At 45.5% G+C, this 19,564-nt stretch overlaps 1 protein-coding gene across 1 annotated transcript; it reads right to left on the bottom strand.

Moving 5' to 3' along the window:
* Positions 1-329: 329 nt before the first annotated feature.
* Positions 330-8,096, bottom strand: LOC126085725 (cone-rod homeobox protein). Its single transcript, XM_049901354.1, has 3 exons — positions 7,997-8,096; positions 6,088-6,239; positions 330-977 (listed from the first exon to the last, which is right to left on the bottom strand). Exons 1-3 carry the CDS (start codon positions 8,094-8,096, stop codon positions 330-332), a joined length of 900 nt encoding a protein of 299 aa, XP_049757311.1.
* Between the last annotated feature and the right edge of the window lie 11,468 nt (positions 8,097-19,564).

Consider the following 19,564-nt stretch of genomic DNA (forward strand, 5'->3'; position numbering starts at 1 on the left):
CTTTTCAGGACCAGTTCTCAGCACCAGTTTCTGGAGTCTGGGGCTTATAGACTGATATGCCAGGCACTGTCCACATCAGATGGTGTTGGGATTGAGAGAATTCCTAGGACTTGTTGAGAGGTCCAGGACCAGGAGAGAGAGGATCTTCTCCTTAGGGAGGAAAGGGGTGGACTGTGTTGAGCTAAACTGAACATGAAGCCAAGGAGGCCACTGCTTTAGAAGGACTCAAGTTCCTGTTGCTTTCTCAGAGATGCTGTCCGAGAATCTAAGCTGCAGGGAGGTAGAGTTAGACAAGAGAGGGTCCTGAGGCCAGATGGAGAGAGTATCTTCTACAAGATCTGAAACTTCCAGGCACTCTGATCCTTATAGTCCAGAGGATCCATGGGGTTGTAGGTGAATTTCCAGGTGCCTGTGGGGTCCTTGAATTCCAAGCTGTCCACAGGGCTGTAGGTGCCATAGCTCTGGCCTGATAAGGAAGTGGGAGACTGAGCCAGGGATGGCCCCACAGAAGGGCCAGGCAGGGGGCTGAGACCTGGGCCCCCCAACTGGGGCACCATGGGAGAAAGGTAGGGATCCAGGCCACTGAAATAGGAGCTTGGAGACCCATATGCTGAGGGGGACGAACAGAAAGCAGAGGCTGGGGCATAGGTCATGGCATAAGGGGCCGAGGTCAGGGCAGGCCCTGAGGCCACTAGCCCAGCCCTCTGGGCCTCAGGCAAAGGGGACTCTGAGGCCGGACTCCAGATGGACACGGTGGCCACTGCTGTGGTGGGGGAAGCTGAGGGGCCAGGTAGAGGTGGGCTGTAGGAATCTGAGATGCCCAGGGGGTCTGGACAGGTATCTGTGGAGGCTCTGGGGGATGTGCCTGCCTTCCTCTTTGCAGGACGAGCCTTGGATGATCCTCCTGGAGGCTGTTGCTGCTGTTTCTGCTGTTGCCGCTGCTGTCTACATTTAGCCCTGCGGTTCTTGAACCAAACCTGGGGAGTAAGAAGGGAGACTGAGTGTGGAAGAGGCCCAGAAGAGCCTTCGTGGTGCTCAGGAATGATAATGCTTATCAGTGAGCGATGTCAGCTTCACACTTTTCCACCTTGCATTCAATTATGTGACACTCCATTCATCCATCCATCCATCCATCCATCCATCCATCCATCCATCCATCCACTCACCCATCTGTACATACATACATATATTCATCTATCCATCCAGTCATTCTTCCGTCCCCCATTCGTCCATTCAATCATCCAATCATACACAGTACATACGTACATTCATCTATCCATCCAATCATACATGCATATATATACCTTCTCACTTATCAACTATCTCATTATCTGATATTTCATATTTACAACAACAGTAAAAAATCTGACTATTTTGCTCATTGATGTACTTCCAGCAGGAAGAAACACTGAGGTGCAAGGCAAGAGTAACACTGGCAGTGATGGTTAAGGTTGCAACACCTTGGCTTAGCCAAGATTCTCAGTGCTTTGGCAGTTATGTAATGATGTTATCTGACAGTTATGTAATGATATAATCACCCTTAATTTTGTGATATGATGTGGTCATCCTCCATTTTTATATAACATCAATTTCACATAACGACCTGGTCTCTGGAACCTAAACACGTCGATAAGTGAGGAGAGGGTATACATTCAACTATCCATCCAATTATACACACATATGTACATACAATTATACAACTATACATACATACACACACATCCCGTCATTCACCCATCCACCCATTCATCCATTCAATTATACATACATACATTCATCTATTCATCCTTCCATCCAATTATACATATGTATATATACATTCATCTCCCCCACGTGTCTGTCAGTTTGTCATACTGTGGGGGCTTGAGTGTTGCTGTGATTCTGGAAGCTGTGCCACCGGTTTTCAGATACCAGCAAGGTCACCTATGGAGGACAAGTTTCAGCTGAGCTTCCAGACTAAGACAGACTAGGAAAAAGAACCCGGCAGTCCACTTCTGAAAAGCATTAGCCAGTGAAAACCTTATGAATAGCAGTGGAACATTGTCTGATATAGTGCTGGAAGATGAGCCCCCCAGGTTGGAAGGCACTCAAAAGATGACTGGGGAAGAGCTGCCTCCTCAAAGTAGAGTCAACCTTAATGATGTGGATGGAGTAAAGCTTTCGGGACCTTCATTTGCTGATGTGGCATGACTCAAAATAGAAGAAACAGCTGCAAACATCCATTAATAATCAGAACCTGGAATGCATGAAGTTTAAATCTAGGAAAATTGGAAATCATCAAAAATAAAGTGGAACGCATAAACATCAATATCCTAGGCATTAGTGAGCTGAAATGGACTGGTATTGGCCGTTTTGAATCCGACAATCATATAGTCTACTATGCTGGGAATGACAACTTGAAGAAGAACGGTGTTGCATTCATTATCAAAAAGAACATTTCAAGATCTATCCTGAAGTACAACGCTGTCAGTGATAGGATAATATCCATATGCCTACAAGGAAGACCAGTTAATACGACTAGTATTCAAATTTACGCACCAACCACTAAGGCCAAAGATGAAGAAATAGAAGATTTTTATCAGCTGCTGCAGTCTAATATTGATTGGACACACAATCAAGATGCATTGATAATTACTGGTGATTGGAATGCGAAAGTTGGAAACAAAGAAGAAGGATCAGTAGTTGGAAAATATGGCCTTGGTGAGGGAAACAATGCCAGAGATCGAATGATAGAGTTTTGCAAGACCAATGACTTCATTGCAAATACCCTCCTTCACCAACATAAACGCGACTATACACATGGACCTCACCAGATGGAACACACAGAAATCAAATCGACTACATCTGTAGAAAGAGACGGTGGAAAAGCTCAATATCATCAGTCAGAACAAGGCCAGGGACCGACCATGGAACACATCATCAATTGCTCATGTGCAAGTTCAAGCTGAAACTGAAGAAAATCAGAGCAAGTTCACGAGTGCCAAAATATGACCTTGAGTATATTCCACCTGAATTTAGAGACCATCTGAAGAACTGATTCAATGCATTGAACACCAGTGACCGAAGACCAGGCAAGTTGTGGAATGACATCAAGGACATCATCCATGAAGAAAGCAAGAGGCCACTGAAAAGACAGAAAAGAAAGAGAAGACCAAGATGGATGCCAGAGGAGACTCTGAAACTTGCTCTCGAAAGTCAAGCAGCTAAAGCAAAAGGAAGAATTGATGAAGTAAAAGAACTGAACAGGAGATTTCAAAGGGCGGCTTGAGAAGTCAAAGTAAAGTATTATAATGGCATGTGCAAAGAGCTGGAGATAGAAAACCAAAAGGGAAGAACACGCTCGGTGTTTCTCAAGCTGAAAGAACTGAAGAAAAAATTCAAGCCTTGAGTTGCAATAGTGAAGGATTCCATGGGGAAAATATTAAACAACGCAGGAAGCATCAAAAGAAGATGGAAGGAAAACATGGAGTCATTATACCAAAGAGAATTAGTCAATGTTCAACCATTTCAAGAGGTGACATATGATCAGGAACCAATGGTACTGAAGGAAGAAGTCCAAGCTGCTCTGAAGGCACTGGAGAAAAACAAGGCTCCAGGAAGTGATGGAATATCAATTGAGATGTTTCAACAAACAGATGCAGCACTGGAGGTCCTCACTCGTCTATGCCAAGAAACATGGAAGACAGCTTCCTGGCCAACTGACTGGAAGAGGTCCATATTTATGCCTATCCCCAAGAAAGGTGATCCAACCGAATGTGGAAATTATAGAACAATATCATTAATATCATATGCAAGCAAAATTTTGCTGAAGATCATTCAAAAACGGCTGCAGCAGTGTAATCGACAGGGAACTGCCAGAAATTCAGGCCAGTTTCAGAAGAGGACGTGGAACCAGGGATATCATTGCTGATGTCAGATGGATCCTGGCTGAAAGCAGAGAATACCAGAAGGATGTTTACCTGTGTTTTATTGACTATGCGAAGGCATTCAACTGTGTGGATCATAATAAATTATAGATAACATTGCAAAGAATGGGAATTCCAGAACACTTAATTGTACTCGTGAGGAACCTTTACATAGATCAAGAGGCAGTTGTTCGGACAGAGCGAGGGGATACTCTTTGGTTTAAAGTCAGGAAAGCTGTGCGTCAGGGTTGTATTTTTTCACCATACCTATTCAATCTGTATGCTGAGCAAATAATCTGATAAATTGGACTATACAAAGAAGAACGGTGCATCAGGATTGGAGGAAGACTCATTAACAACCTGCGTTATGCAAATGACACAACCTTGCTTGCTCAAAGTGAAGAGGACTTGAAGCACTTACTAATGAAGATCAAAGACCACAGCCTTCAGTATGGATTACACCTCAACATAAAGAAAACAAAAATCCTCACAACTGGGCCAACGAGCAACATCATGATAAACGGAGAAAAGATTGAAGTTGTCAAGGATTTCATTTTCCACAGATTCACAATCAACAGCCATGGAAGCAGCAGTCAAGAAATCAAAAGATGCATCGCATTGGGTAAATCTGCTGCAAAGAACCTCTTTAAAGTGTTGAAGAGCAAAGATGTCACCTTGAAGACTAAGGTGCGCCTGACCCAAGCCATGGTATTTTCAACTGCATCATATGCATGTGAAAGCTGGACAATGAGTAAGGAAGACTGAAGAAGAATTGACGCCTTTGAATTGTAGTGTTGGCGAAGAATATTGAATATACCATGGACTGTCAAAAGAACAAACAATTCTGTCTTAGAAGAAGTACAGCCAGAATGCTCCTTAGAAGCAAGAATGGCAAGACTGCGTCTTACATATTTTGGACATGTTGTCAGGAGGGACCAGTCCCTGGAGAAGGACATCATGCTTGGCAGAGTACAGGGTCAGCAGAAAAGAGGAAGACCCTCTGCAAGATGGATTGACACAGTGGCTGCAACAATGAGCTCAAGCATAACAACGATTGTAAGGATGGCTCAGGACCGGGCAGTGTTTCGTTCTGTTGTGCATAGGGTCGCTATGAGTTGGAACCGACTCGACGGCACCTAACAACAATAATATACATTCAGCTATCCATCCACCCATCCACCCATTCATCCATTCAGTCACACATATATCCATCTATCCATCCATCAGTCATACATACATACATTTATCTACCCATACATACATAATATCCATACATCCATCCATCTGTGCATGCATTCAATCAGTTAATAAGCATGAATTAATAAACTATGAAAAAAAAAAAAAACCTATTGCCACTGAGTTGATTCCGACTCATAGCGACCCTACTGGACAAAGTAGAACTGTCCCATAGGGTTTCCAAGGCTGTAAATCTTTATGGGAGAAGATTGCCACACCTTTCTCCCACAGAGCAGCTGGTGGGTTCAAACTGCTAACCTTTCAGCACTGTGCCACCAGGAATCCTTTAATAAACTATAGACATTGTTAACCATCTTCTGCTCCTTTGTGGATACCTCAGTGGAACTGACATTCTAGTTGGGGGAGACAAATTATAAATAAACAGTAGGTAAGTAAATCATATTGTATTTTTGGAGGTGATAAATATTATGGAAGGAAACCACTGAGCAGGATAAGGGGGAGCAGAAGGACTGCAGTGGTAGAAGGTTGCAATTTTACGTGCAATAGTCAGTATAACCAAAAAAAACCTAACCCATTGGCGTTGAGTTGATCCCGACTCATAGCGACCCTATAGTCAGTATTGTATAGGTTTCATTAATAAAACAGCCCTTGAACAAAGACTTAAACAAAGTGATAGGGCAAGCCATGTGGTTATCTGAGGGATAAGCATTTCAGATAGCAGGAACAGAGAGTGCAAAGGTCCTAAGGCAGGCGAATGTTCAGAAGGCACATTAGAGGAAGATCCAGGGGTCAGTGTGGCTGGAGTAAAATGAGAAAGGGTGAGAGTGGCAAGAGAGATCAGTAAAATAATGGGAGGAGGCTTTAGGCCACTTCATAATGTTGGCTGTTACTCTATGACCCCTCCCTCCGCCCTCCCCTGGGTACCAGAAAGGTCCATGGAAGTCTTATATGGTCCAGGAGGAGCCCAGGGACCAGAACATCCCACCTGAACCCTGGACTCAGGCAGGTTGATCTTCAGAGCCACCTCCTCACGGGCATACACATCCGGATACTGGGTCTTGGCAAACAGGGCCTCTAACTCCTCCAGTTGGCTCCTGGTAAAGGTGGTCCGCTCCCGCCGTTGCTTCCTTGGGGCGCCTGAGGTGGGAACAGGAACATGAAGCGCTCAGGCAACCCAGCCTCCCACTCTCGTCCTCTATGGGTGCCAGGACAGCTGGGGTGAGGCTGTGAGGTCGGGTGGGGACTCAAGAAGCCTTTTCTGGGTGTCTATCTGTCCAGACTATGGATGCTCCCATTCCCTGTCCTTCTAGACCTCATTTTGTCCCCCAGAAAATGGGGTACACTTTTTTCATTTTGGGGTTCAGGCCTCATCCTGAGAGAAATTGGTGTTAGCCGTGTAAGGAGGCACGTGAGTTTTTCTTTCCCCTTCTGAAATTTATTATGCACTAAAACTTATGCAGAGAGCCCTGGTGGTGCAACAGTTAAGCACTCGGCTGCTAAACGAAGGAATGGTTGTGGTTCGAACCCACCCAGCAGCTCCGAGGGAGAAAGATGCGGCATTCTGCTTCCATAAAGATCACAGCCTTGGAAACCCTATGGGGCAGTTCTCCTCTGTCCTATAAGGTCGCTATGAGTCAGAATCAGCTGAACAGCACACAACAACAACATCTTAGTACTGCGCAGCTGAAATATGACATTGCTGATGTTCAACCAATTTTAGTTCATAAGAATGGCGATTCCGTGTAGTTCAACATAATACAAAAAGCAGGTATAAGAATAATGCCACAAATGACCGAGTGCTTACTGGGCTTAGAAATAAAGCACTGCTGCTGCTGCTGTTGTTAGGTGCCGTCGAGTCAGTTCTGACCCATAGCAACCCTGTGTACAACAGAACAAAACACTGCCCGGTCCTGCGCCATCCTCGCAATCGTTGCTATGTTTGAGCTCCTTGCTGCTTTGCTAACAGATATAAATTCTTCTTGATTCTCCATCCAGGCTGCTGTCCCCACCCCCACCCTAGAGGGAGCCGCCATCCGAAATTTCTGTGAATGTCCTTATGCTTTTCCACATCCCTAAGCAGTGAATTGTCAACAATCCATCTGTCAGTTTGTCTTACTGTGGTGGCTTGTGTGTTTCTATGATGCTGGAAGCTATGTCACCAGTATTTCAAATACCGGCAGAGTCACCTATGGTGGACAGGTTTCTATGGAGCTGCCAGACTAAGACAGGCTAGGAAGAAGGGCCTGGTGATCTCCTTCTGAATATTAACCAGTGAAAACTTCCTGGATCATAACAGAATATTGTCTGACTGGCTTGCTTTGGACACATCATCAGGAGGGATCAATCACTGGAGGAGGACATCATGTTTGGTGAAATCTACAGCCAATGAGGGTGAAGGAGCCCCTCAGTGAGAAGGACTGGGACAATAGTCACAACGGTGGACTCGAATATGCTGTCGATCGTGAGTATGATGTGGGACCGGGCAACATTTCATTCTGTTGTATGTAAGGTCATCATGAGTCTCAGTCAACTTGACAGCACTGGGGGATGCGAACAGTTAAGCGATCAACTGCTAGCTTAAAAGTTGGCAGTTCAAACCCACTCAGAGGTGCTTTGGAAGACAGACGTGATCTGCTTCCAAAAGGCCTTGAAAATCCTATGGAGCAGTTCTAGTCTGCACACCTGGGGTTGCCATCAGTAGCAATCAACTCAACAGCAACTAACGACTTCTAAGTGACACGTGGTATTGTTTTGCATTTGCAGACAGACACATACAGCTGGTGTATGGCCTTGATGTCACCCCTGCAGGTGCTCATCAAAGAGAGCAAGAGACCCCCAAGAACCCCCCCCAAGAGGTGGGGTCAGCCTGGGGTGGCCTGGATGACTGTACTCACTTGGGTAGGACACAGCCTGGTGCATCAAGTCCACACTGGGACCACCCAGGGCCAAGGTGTTGACGGAATAGTGGGGCCCCGGGTTCATATACGCCATCATGATCTTCCAGGATGCTGGGCTCCAGGTCAGGGGGCCTGCAAGAGAAGAACAGGGAAGCTCAAACGCTTGCCCATGACCTGAGTCTCTGCTTAGTTATATGACCTTGAGCAATCGATTTCGCCTCTCTGTGCCTTAATTTCCTCAACTGCAAAACAGCTCTGTGTTTCCGGCTATTGAAGCCTCACTGAGGTTTCAGCAGAGAGCTGAAGACATCATCCAAAAAAGACAAGCTGCTGGCGAGTTTCTTCTGCTTCATGGCAACCCCATGACATATGCGGTTGAAACACCACATTGCTCACGTTTAGCCTGTAGAAATACCAATTCCATATAGTTCAACGTAATACAAAAAGCAGTTAAAGGATAACGCCACAGATAACTGAGTGCTCACTTTGTAAACCAAGCCAAACCAAACCCGTTGCCCTCGAGTCGATTCTGACTCACAGTAACCCTACAGTCACTTTGCTTGGAAATAAAGTACTGCCGTTGTCCTGTGCAGAGCTGACTCCGCGGCAACGGGTTTGGTTTTATGCGTACGGTTTATAAAGTCACCTGGAACGCTGAAATAGCGGAAACAGAACCAGCCTTGTTCAACCTCAATTGCAAAGGTGCGCATCAAGCCACCCAGTTTCCTCTGCCCTGTGCATGCGCACGCGCACGTCCGCAAGTGACCTGAAAAGCAGCGTAACTATTGACTTTGGGGTTACAAAAAAATGTTAGCGAGGAGGCAGAGTCACAAACACGGAATCAGTGTGTACTTGGTTGTTGTTGAATGCCATGGAGTCGGTTGTGATTCATAGACCCCATGTGACAGTAGAACTGCCCCCTAGGCTGTTATTTTTAGGTGAGCTGTGGTGGCGCAGTGGTTAAGAGACCCACCGCTAACCAAAAGGTCAGTAGTTCGAATCCACCAGCCACTCCTTGGAAACCCTACGGGGCAGTTCTACCCTGTCCTATGGGGTCACTAGGAGTCGGAATAGAATCGAACTGACTCGACAGCAACGGGTTTGGTTTGGTTTTAACCTTTACAGGAGCAGATCACCAAGTCTTTCTCCCTCAGAGCCAGTGGGTGAGTTCAAACGGACAACCTTTCAATTAGCAACTGAGTGCTTAACCGCTGCGCCACCAGGGCTCCTTGTGTGTACATTACCCTTAAAAAAAAGCCTGATTCTGCCACTTCTTTCTCCAAGATCTTTTCTGCCTTATGACCACAGGAGAAGATATTCAGCCTCACTCATCACCAGGAGACGAGGGTGACCACTGGGACAAGGGGCTTCCTATGACGTGGGGATTTCAGCGCTAACACTGGAACAGCCCACAACAAACCGTGATGGCTGGTCACTGTAAGGGAAAGGCACATTAAAACGACAGCAAAGGGACCGTTTTTGACCTATGAGTTGGGCAAAGATCAAAATAGTTGCACTTGTGCACTGTGCACAAGCAGTTTGAGATGGGTGCCTAACCCAAAGGTTAGTGCTTCAACCCCCCACCCAGCGGCTCCATGGAAGAAAGGCCACTTCCATAAAGATTACAGCCTAGGAAACCCTAGGGAGCAGTTCTGCTCTGTAACATACAGGGTCACCATGAGTCAGGGGCTGACTCAACAGCAGCTAACGACAACAGCAGTATTGACTTTCCACTCCTTTATCGGGTGCGTGGCAGAGGAAATTGGAACATACTGGGAGCTTTTATTAAAGTAAAGCACCATCTTTCATTTGTTCTGGCAATTCGCCTCCAGGATGTTCCTCAGTGTCCTCACTGTGAAATGGGGATGAATCTAGCATTTCTAGGTTGTTGTGAGGATCCAATGTTTAAGGTGCATAAAATAGCACCCGATGCACAAAGCAAGTGCCCTACAACTGTTAGACGCCCTGGTGGCGAAACAGTTAAGTGCTCGACTCCTAATCAAACGGCTGATGGTTCAAACCCACCCAGAGGCTTCACGGGAGAAAAGACCTGGCCATCTGCTCCCATAAAGATTACAGCCTAGGAGACACTTCGGGGCAGTTCTTCTCTGTCACATGGGGTTGCCCTGAGTCAGAATCATCTAGATAGATGGCACCCAACAACAACATATAACTCTTGGCGATTATTTTTGTCATTGTTATTTGCAAAAAGAGGTTTGTAAATACTAGGATTTCTAATGAAACATATTTATAATTGACAAAATGTGGAGGCAACCTATATATCCACCCAAAAAGGAAATAGCTAAGTACATTATGGCACATCTATGCAAAGGGATGCTGTGAAGCCAATAAAAAGAATAAGGTTGTTCGGCATGAACTGATTTAAAAAGATCTCTAGTACATAGCTCTACCAACAGTTAAGCACGAAAGGTTAAGCGCTCAACTAGCTGAAAGGTTGGCGATTCAAACCCACCCAGAGGCACCTTGGAAAACAGGCCTGGCCATCTGCTTCTGAAAGGTCACAGCCTTGAAAACTCTATGAAGCACAGTTCTACTCTGACATGCATGACACTCACGACACAAGTTGACAACAACAGATCAGGAATGACTCTTTCCCACTCTAAGCCCCCTTTCTCCTCCACATCCTCCAGGTCTCAGCTGAGACATAATTTCCCAGGGAGCCATGCAATACTCTAAACTGGAGACCGCACACACACACACACACACACACACACACGCACACATTTTCTCTCCCCTGTCCTTCAGGACATGGCGTATGTTATATATAACATATTTCTCCCTGAGATAATCTTTAAACCTTAGACCAAAAATATCCCCTGAAGTCTTCTTAAAACCAAACAATAGCTTAGCTTAACTAGCAAAGAATGTCTGCCTTGAGCATTGTGTTCTTTTAAGAACCATCTACTATATGGGATCAAATTGACAACGGCAACTTGAAAGGTTAGATAGGAAGCTTAGGGGACAGTGAGTTTATGTTAATGGTGGGGAGGAACAATTCGAAAAAGGAGGATGAGAATGGTTGTGCAACTCAAAGAATGTGATCAATGTCACTGAACTGTACAAGTAGAAATTGTTGAGGTGGTGTATGGTCTGCTGTGTATATTCTCAAGAACAAATAAAATAAATTAAAAAAAAATAATGTATTTCTATGTTTGTTTACCTGTCCGTTTCATTCCACTCTGTCAGCTACCTGAGACCAGGGACTGGGCTTATCTCATTTCCTGCGGTATTCCCAACACTCCCAATAAAATAATAGAAAAATAAGTAAATGAATAAAAAATGGATGGCATCTATTTTAATACCTGTTCCCTCCATTCCTTCTCATCCCTGTTCTTTTCATCCTTCTCTTGACGGATATTTTTTATTTATCATCAATTGAGTTTCTCCTGTTCATCCAGTAAATGTTTTTTGAGTGTCTACCATGCCCTGGTGTAAGTAAACCCATTCATTATCACATCACCCCGATTCATTTTCCTCAGCATTCTTAATACTGTCTGATGTTTCCTTCTTCATTGTCAGTTCTCTGACTGAAACCTAGAAATACAATTCCACAAAAACAGAGATGCTGTGTCTTTGTTCTTGCTATATCCCCAGTTCCTAAAGCATGGTGGTGGTGGTATTAGTTGCCATCGGTCAATTCCAACTCATAGCGACCCTGTGTGTTACAGAGTGGAATTGAGCTCCATGGGGTTTTCTTGGCTGTAACCTTTATGGAAACAGATCACCAGGCCTTTCTTCCACAGAGCCACATTTCAGTTAGCAACCGAGCACTTAATCATTGCACCATCAGCATTCCTTATCTTCAAGATGGCTGCCAATAATCCTTGCCTCCTGGTATCCACGCCCTTGTGTGATATCCTCCCACGCTGATTAGGGCTGACCTGTGTAACCTACAGGATATTTCAGGAACGACAAGAGTGTGACTTCTGAGGCTATGTTGTAAAATATATTGCAGCTTCTGCCTTGCTGTCTTGGCTCATCCATTATGGGAAAAACCAGCGGCCATGTTGTGAGGATTCTCCAGCCTCGGTCAAGCCTTCAGATGAGACCACAGCCATGGTCAGCACCTGAATGCAACCTTATGACAGGCCCTGAGTCAGAATCATCCCTTTAAGCCACTCCTGGATTCCTGACTCTTAGAACTTGTGAAATAATAAATGTTTATTGTTTTAAGCTGCTAAATTTTGGTGTAATTTACACATCAATAGATAACTACTACACAAGTCTTCTCTATGCAAAACCAAAAAAAAGCCTGTTGCCATGGAGTCGATTCTGACTCATAGCGACCCTGTAGGAAAGAGTAACCCATAGAGTTTCCAAGGAGCCACTGGTGGATTCGAACCGCCAACCTTTTGGTGAGTAGCCATGGCTCTTAACCACTAAGCCACTAGGTTTCCTTCTCTATGCAGGATGTTATTAAATTCTCAGCTCAACCCTGAGAAGTAGAGACTGTATTACTATGTTCAATTTTATTTTATAAAAATAAAGTATATTTTATAAAAATATATTTTATTTAAAAAATTTTTATTATAATTTCTTTGCTGCTGTTGTTGAGAATATACACAGCAGAAGATACACCAATTCAACAATTTCCACCTGTATAATTCAGTGACATTGATTACGTTATTCAAGTTGTGCAACCATTCTCACCTTATTTTTCCAAGTTGTTTTGCACCCATTAACATGAAGTCACTGCCCCTTTAGCTTCCTATCTAACTTTTTGAGTTGCTGTTGTCAGTTTGATCCTGTAAAGATAGATCTTAAGAAAGCACAATGCTCAAGGCAGATATTCTTTGCTAGATAAGCTAAACTATGCTTTTAAGAAGAGTTCAGGGGATATTTTTGACTTAAGGCTTAAAGACCATCTTAGGGTGATAGTTTCAGGAATTCATCCAGCCTCCATGGCTCCAGAAAATCTGGATTTCATGAGAATTTGAAAATCCGTTCTGCATTTCTCCCTTTTTGATCAGAATTTTTCTACAGAATCTGATCAATATGTTCAGTAATGGTAGCCAGGTGCCATCCAGTTCTTCTGTTCTCCTGGTAAAGGAGAGTTGTCATGGAGGCAATTAGTCACACATTTCATTTCCTCCTCCTATTCTTGACTCTAAAGAGCCCTGGTGGTACAGTGGTTATGCACTCAGCTGCTAGCCAAAAGGTCAACGGTTCAAACTCACCAGCTGCTCCACAGGAGAAAGTTGTGGAAGTCTTCTTCTGTAAAGATTTACAGCCTTGGAAACCTTATGAGGCAGTTCTACTCTGTCCTATAGGGTCGCTATGAGTTGGAATTGACTTGATGGCAAAGGGTTTATTTTTTAATCTCATTCCTTTGTTGCTCCAGGAGAATAGAGACCAATTGTTGTACCTCAAATGGCTGCTAGCAAGTTTTTAAGACCCCAGGCACTATGCAACTAACTAGGAGGTAGAACAGAAGCAATGAACATGCTATTAGGCCAATTAACCAGTAGAAAAAAAAATTGCCGTCGAGTCAATTCCAACTCATAGCAACCCTATAGGACAGAGTAGAACTGTCCCATAGAGTTTCCAAGGAGCACCTGGTGGATTCGAACTGCTGAGCTTTTGGTTAGAGCCATAGCATTAACCACTATGCCACCAGGGTATTCCATGAAATCATAACCCTGTACCTCCAAACCAAGGAACCGAATACAAGTGTGTGATTGTATATAAGCAGCCTCAGCAGGTACTCTTTTTTTTTTTTTTGGCAGTTGTTAAAAATACATCTATCACACAACGTTTGCCAATTCAACTTTTTACAGGTATACAAGTTATTGACAGCAATTACAATAATCAGTTATGCGACCCTACCCTTACTGACTAACAGTGTGATTTTTCCATCACCCTAAACCAAAACCCAGTGCTCCATAAGAAAATTTATAAAATCTTTTTCATAAAATAAAAATAAGAAAAACTTCAGTCTCAGGCACTGTGAGCTACTCAAGGTCCTATAGGCTGCTAATGGGGACCCAGGATTCCAAGGCTGGGCCCTGCTCTCCCAACCCGCTAGCCTGGGTTTCCTCTACCCTCTTCCACTTCTCCAAGGGGCAATAATGTTGAACCTGAGAAAGTGGAAACAGGGAGATTCATCAACTTGCCCTCCTAAGAACAAATTTTACAAAATGTAAGCAAAATTTTTGCCTGGAGTCCCAGGGTGGTACAAATGATTAATGTGTTTGGCTGCTGACCAAAAGGTTGGCAGTTCCAGTCCACCCAAAGGCATCTTGGAAGAAAGACCTGGAGATCAACTTCTGAAAAAACAGTCATTGAAGACCCTATGGAGCACAGGTATACTCTGACACACATGGGGGTCACCCTGAATTGAGATCTGCTCAAAAGCACCAACTTCCACTGTGTTCACCATTGAATCTGAATGAGGTTACCCAGCTAAGCAGTTGTCTTCCCAGGAGGGTTGAGAATTCTCACGTTAGGATGATCCTATTATATAGGTTGGGAAACTAAGTCTCAGGGGGAGGAAGGTGTTTACCCACATTCAAGCAATTGATAAGGATAATTAATGACTCCTAGGAATTGAGGGTTTACCTGCTCGTCCAAAGGAGCCTGATGGCACGGTGGCAAAGCGCTCGGCTCCTAACAAAGAAAGAAGTCAGTGGTTTGAACCGACCGGCAGCTCCGCGGGAGAAATGACTTGGTGATCTGCTCCTGTTAAGACTGGAGCCCTGGTGGCTCAGTAGCTAAACGTTCAGCTGCTAAACAAAGGTCAATAGTTCAAATCCAGCTGCTTCTTGGAAACCCTATAGGGCAGTTCTAATCTGTCCTATAGGGTTGCTATGAGTCAGAATCGAAGATTACAGCCTAGGAAACCGTATGGGGCAGTTCCACTCTGTCACATGGGGTTGCCATGAATCGAAAATCAACTCAACAACACCTAACAACAACAACTAGTCATTGGCCATCCAGTAAGTACTTTGTGGACAAGATGTCAGGAAAGAATAATAACAACATAAACGATATCTAACATCCATTGAAATCTTTTTCTGGGTTTGCAACAAGATGAGGCAGCTAACGATATAAGGATCTCCAAGATTTCTTGACTCCACAGATACTTATACTTTGTGTATAAGCCTCAAGGAACACGACCACAACAACAATCTCTACCTTTCATTGGTAGGTTCTATTATCATCCCACATCCCAAAGGAGACGCCCTGGTGGCTCAGTAGTTAAGAGTTCAGCTGCTAACCAAAAGGTCGGCAGTCTGAATCCACCAGTCACTCCTTGGAAACCCTATGGGGCAGTTCTACTCTGTCCTGTAGGGTCACTGTGAATTGGAATCAACTCAACAGCAACGGGTTTATCCCACCGGAGAAAGATACCGTGGTCTGCTTCTGTAAGACTACAGCCTTGGAAACACTATGGGGCAATTCTACCTGTCCTTTAGGGTCACTGTGAGTCGAAATCCACTCAACTCCATACAGCAACAACATTGACATCCCACAGAAGGAGGGAGGTCAAGGGTCAGAGATAGCGGGGGCCAAGGGTCAGAGGGGGGGGAGACTGAGGGTGGGGGGGGACCAAGAGACAGAGAGAGGGGGAACCAAGGGTCAGAGAGAGGGGTGACTGAAGGCAGGAGGGGGACCAAGAGACAGAGAGAAGGGGAACCAAGGGTCAGAGAGAGGGGGAACTGAAGGCAGGAGGGGGACCAAGAGACAGAGAGAGGGGGAACCAAGGATCAGAGAGAGGGGTGACTGAGGGGCAGTTTTTCAAAGTGGCTGTAGTACCTTACTCGCCTGCCGACACGGTGTCCCACATCCTCGCTAACACAGACTTTCATTTTGGCCATTTCCTGGGCACATGGAATTATCACCGTGTGGTTTTAATTGGCATTTCTCTGCTGATCAGTGAAACGGAGTCGTAGGTCACAACGTTGATGGGCCATTTGCTATCCTCTTTGTTTTGTGTGTTTACAGACCAACAAGTTTATACAGCTTATCACGGGACCCCAGTCAGGAGATGCTCTGCTCATTTTTGAAATGCCTTTTTCAATCTTTTGCCACCCCGGTTGATTTTCAAGACAATGATGTTTCATTTTTCCAAAGGGTGGAGCAAGGAAGACCAGTGTCCCTCCCTGGGGGCCAACCCATGAGGCCTGAGGCTGGTTCTGACCTCAGAGGTGTTCAGGTTCCCACTAAGCCATTGTTCTGACAGGCGGGGCAGACATGGAAATTATCGCATTTTACAGATGGGAAAACAGCCCGGGAGGAGGAAAGTACCTGCTCAAGGTCAAACAAGTGATAACAATAAGGTCCTCCAGAGAATTCCCAACTCCTCCCATTGCCCTAGAGTTGGTTCTGACTCAAAGCAACCTTATAGGACAGAGTAGAACTGCCGCATAGGGTTTCCAAGGAGTGGCTGGTGGATTCGAACTGTCGACCTTTTGGTTACCAGCGGAGCTCTTAACCACTGCACCACCAGGATTCCTCCCAACCCCTCACACCCATTAAAAAAACCCGTTGCTGCTGAGTATGACACATAGCCGCCCTATAGGACAGAATAGATCCGCCCCATAGGGTTTTTCAAGCCTGTAATCTTTACAGTAGCAGACTGCCACATCTTTCTCCTGCAGAGTGGCTAGTGGGTTCGCTGGGATCTTTTCAGTTAGCATCTGAGCACTTAAACCACTGTACCACCAGGGCTCCTACCCCTTAGACACTGGGAACAAAATCTCAGCAAAGAATGTTGTTGTTAGTGCTATGGAGTTGATTCCGATTCATGGCAGCCCCATGTGTAACCGAGTAGAGTAGTGGTCCACAGGGTTTTCAAGGCTGGGACCTTTCAGAAGCAGATGGCCAGGCCTGACTTCCAAGACACCTCTGGGAGCGTTTGAACTGCCAACCTGTTGGTTAGTAGTCCGGCACTTAACCATTTGCATCACCCAGTGAAAACTTCCCACGAGGTTAAAAAAAAAAAAAAAAACCCAATGCCATCACATCAAGTCAATTCCTACTCATAGCGACCCTACAGGACAGAGTGGAACTGCCCCATAGGGAGTCCAAGGAACGACTGGTGGAGTTGAACTGCCAACCTTTGGTTACCAGCCGAGCTCTTAACCACTGAGCCACCAGGACTCCTCCCATAAGGTAGGTCCTAATATTATCCCTGCTTTACAGAAGAGGAAACTGAGGCTCAGAGAAGTAGAGTCCTTGGTCCTGTCACACACGTCAATGGCAGAGCCATGTCTGCCCCCAAGCCTGTGCCCTCCTGGCCACCAAGCTAGACAGCCTCTTAGGATACTCATCGCAGCCCCACAGAGGGACATCCATTTTTCAGATGAGGAAACTGAGGCTGAGGAAGGTTCCATCAATTCCTGAGGTCACATGAGCAGTGAGTGGCAGACCTAGGAATAGAATCCAGATCTCTCAGGCAATCTGGGTTCTGAGTTCTGAGCCTCACCATTTTTTTTTTTTTTTTAGTATTTTATTGTTGTTTAGGTGAAAGTTTACAGGGCAAATTAGTTTCTTGTTCAAAAATTTATACACAAATTATTTTTGTGACATTGGTTGCAATCCCCGCAATGTGTCAGCATTCTCCCCTTTTCCCTTTCCACCCTGGGTTCCCTGTTCCCATTCATCTGGTTTTCTGTCCCTTCCTGCCTTCTCAGTCTTTCCTTTTGGGCAGGTGTTTCCCGTACGGTCTCGTATACTTGATTGATCTAAAAGCACATTCCTCACGTGTGTTATTGTTTACTTTATAGGCCTGTCTAATCTTTGACTGAAAGGTGGACTTTGGAAGTGGCTTCAGTTCTGAGTTAACGGAGTTTCTGGGGACCATGGTCTCAGGGGTTCCTCCAGTCTCTGTCAGACCAGTAAGTCTGGTCTTTTTTGTGAATTTCAATTTTGTTCTACCTTTTTCTCCCTCTCTGTCCAGGACCCTCTATTGTGATCCTTGTCAGAGTAGTTGGTGGTGAAAACCAGGCATCATCTAGTTCTTCAGAGCCTCACCCTTGACCCCCAATGCTACCTGGGTCCTCAGAGGCAGGGTGAGGCCAGCACCCTCCCCTGAGCTCACCATGGGGCAAGTCTCATTTCACTGGCTTGTCATCAACCCCGCTTTCCGGATGATGTCACTGAGGCTCAGCTCGCTCATGTGAAGGGCCCGAGGCCACACTCAGTGAGAAGGAAGGGCAGGATTTAAATCCAGAACCACTTGGCTCCAGTCAGCCCTTCAAAACAAAAACCCCACCTCAGACAAATTCACTTCCCTCCTCCCTCTGCCCCTCCAGCCTCAATGGGAAGCCCCCACCGTCTCCTCCGTGTCCCCATTGGACGGAGGAAAACCAGGATGCCTGGGACAGTTAGATTCTGAACGAACCAACTCAGCAATGATGCAATCCAAAAGCAGCCTTTGTAGTTGTTGGTTACCGCTGAGTCGGTCCCTGACTCACGGTGACCCCGTGTGTTACACAGTAGAGCTGTGCCCCATAGGGTTTTGTAGGTTGTAATCTTTACGGAAGCAGATCGCCAGGCCTTCTTCCACAGAGCCACTGGGTGATTTCAAAACGCCAACCTTTAGGTTAGCAGCCAATCACAAACTGCGTCCTCCACCTGTACCCCCTGCTATCGAGTTGATTCCAGCTCACGGCAACCCTGGAGGACACAGTAGAACTGCCCCATAGGGTTTCCAAGGTTGTAATCTTCACAGGATCAGACTGCCACATCTTTCTCCTGCGCAGTGGCTGGTGGGTTATTCTTGTTGTTAGGTGCCGTCAAGTCAGTTCTGAGTCATAGCGACACTATGTACAACAGAACGAAACACTGCCCGTTCTGAGCCATCCTCACAATCATTGCTATGTTTGAGCCCATTGTTGCAGCCACTGTGTCAGTTCATCTTAATTGAGGGTCTTCCTCTTTTTCGCTGACCCTCTGCTTTACCAAGCATGATGTCCTTCTCCAGGGACTGGTCCCTCCTGATAACATGTCCAAAGTACATGAGATGAAGTCTGGCCATCCTGGCTTCTAAGGAGCATTCTGGCTGTGCTTCTTCCAAGGCAGTTTTGTTACCCTACATAGTCAGTTCACCAGCAACGTGATTCTCCCAATCACCACATTTCCAGCCCCCTTGGAGTCTCCACAGTCTACCCTTCCTCCCTCCCTCTGCAGCCACAAGACCTTGATCCCCTGTGTACGTGTCTCTTCGATTCTAATTCTGTCGTCCATGCATCCACCTAACCAGCAAATATTTAGGCAACCCGACCACAAGCCAGGCACTGGGAAGAAATCAAGGTTCAGTGAAGGAAACAGACAATTAGTGGATAAATGGGTAAATGAAGAGAAAATTTCCAGCCACGTTAAGAGTTTTATAGAAAATACAACAAGGAGCTGCCTTCATTAATTTGAGCAGGAGTGAGAGATTCTGTTCCTGGAAGCCATTAGAGCTGGAGCTTTTCACTTCACCAATGAGCTGCCCCTCAATTCTCCAGTGCCTTGCACGCCATGTGCCAGTTCCCACTCTTGTCTACCTTCGCTCCCTCCTGCGCAGTTACAGCCTGGCCCTTTTCTCCCAAACCCTGG

Source organism: Elephas maximus, chromosome 11 (genome assembly GCF_024166365.1).
Source record: "Elephas maximus indicus isolate mEleMax1 chromosome 11, mEleMax1 primary haplotype, whole genome shotgun sequence".
Lineage (NCBI taxonomy): Eukaryota > Metazoa > Chordata > Mammalia > Proboscidea > Elephantidae > Elephas > Elephas maximus.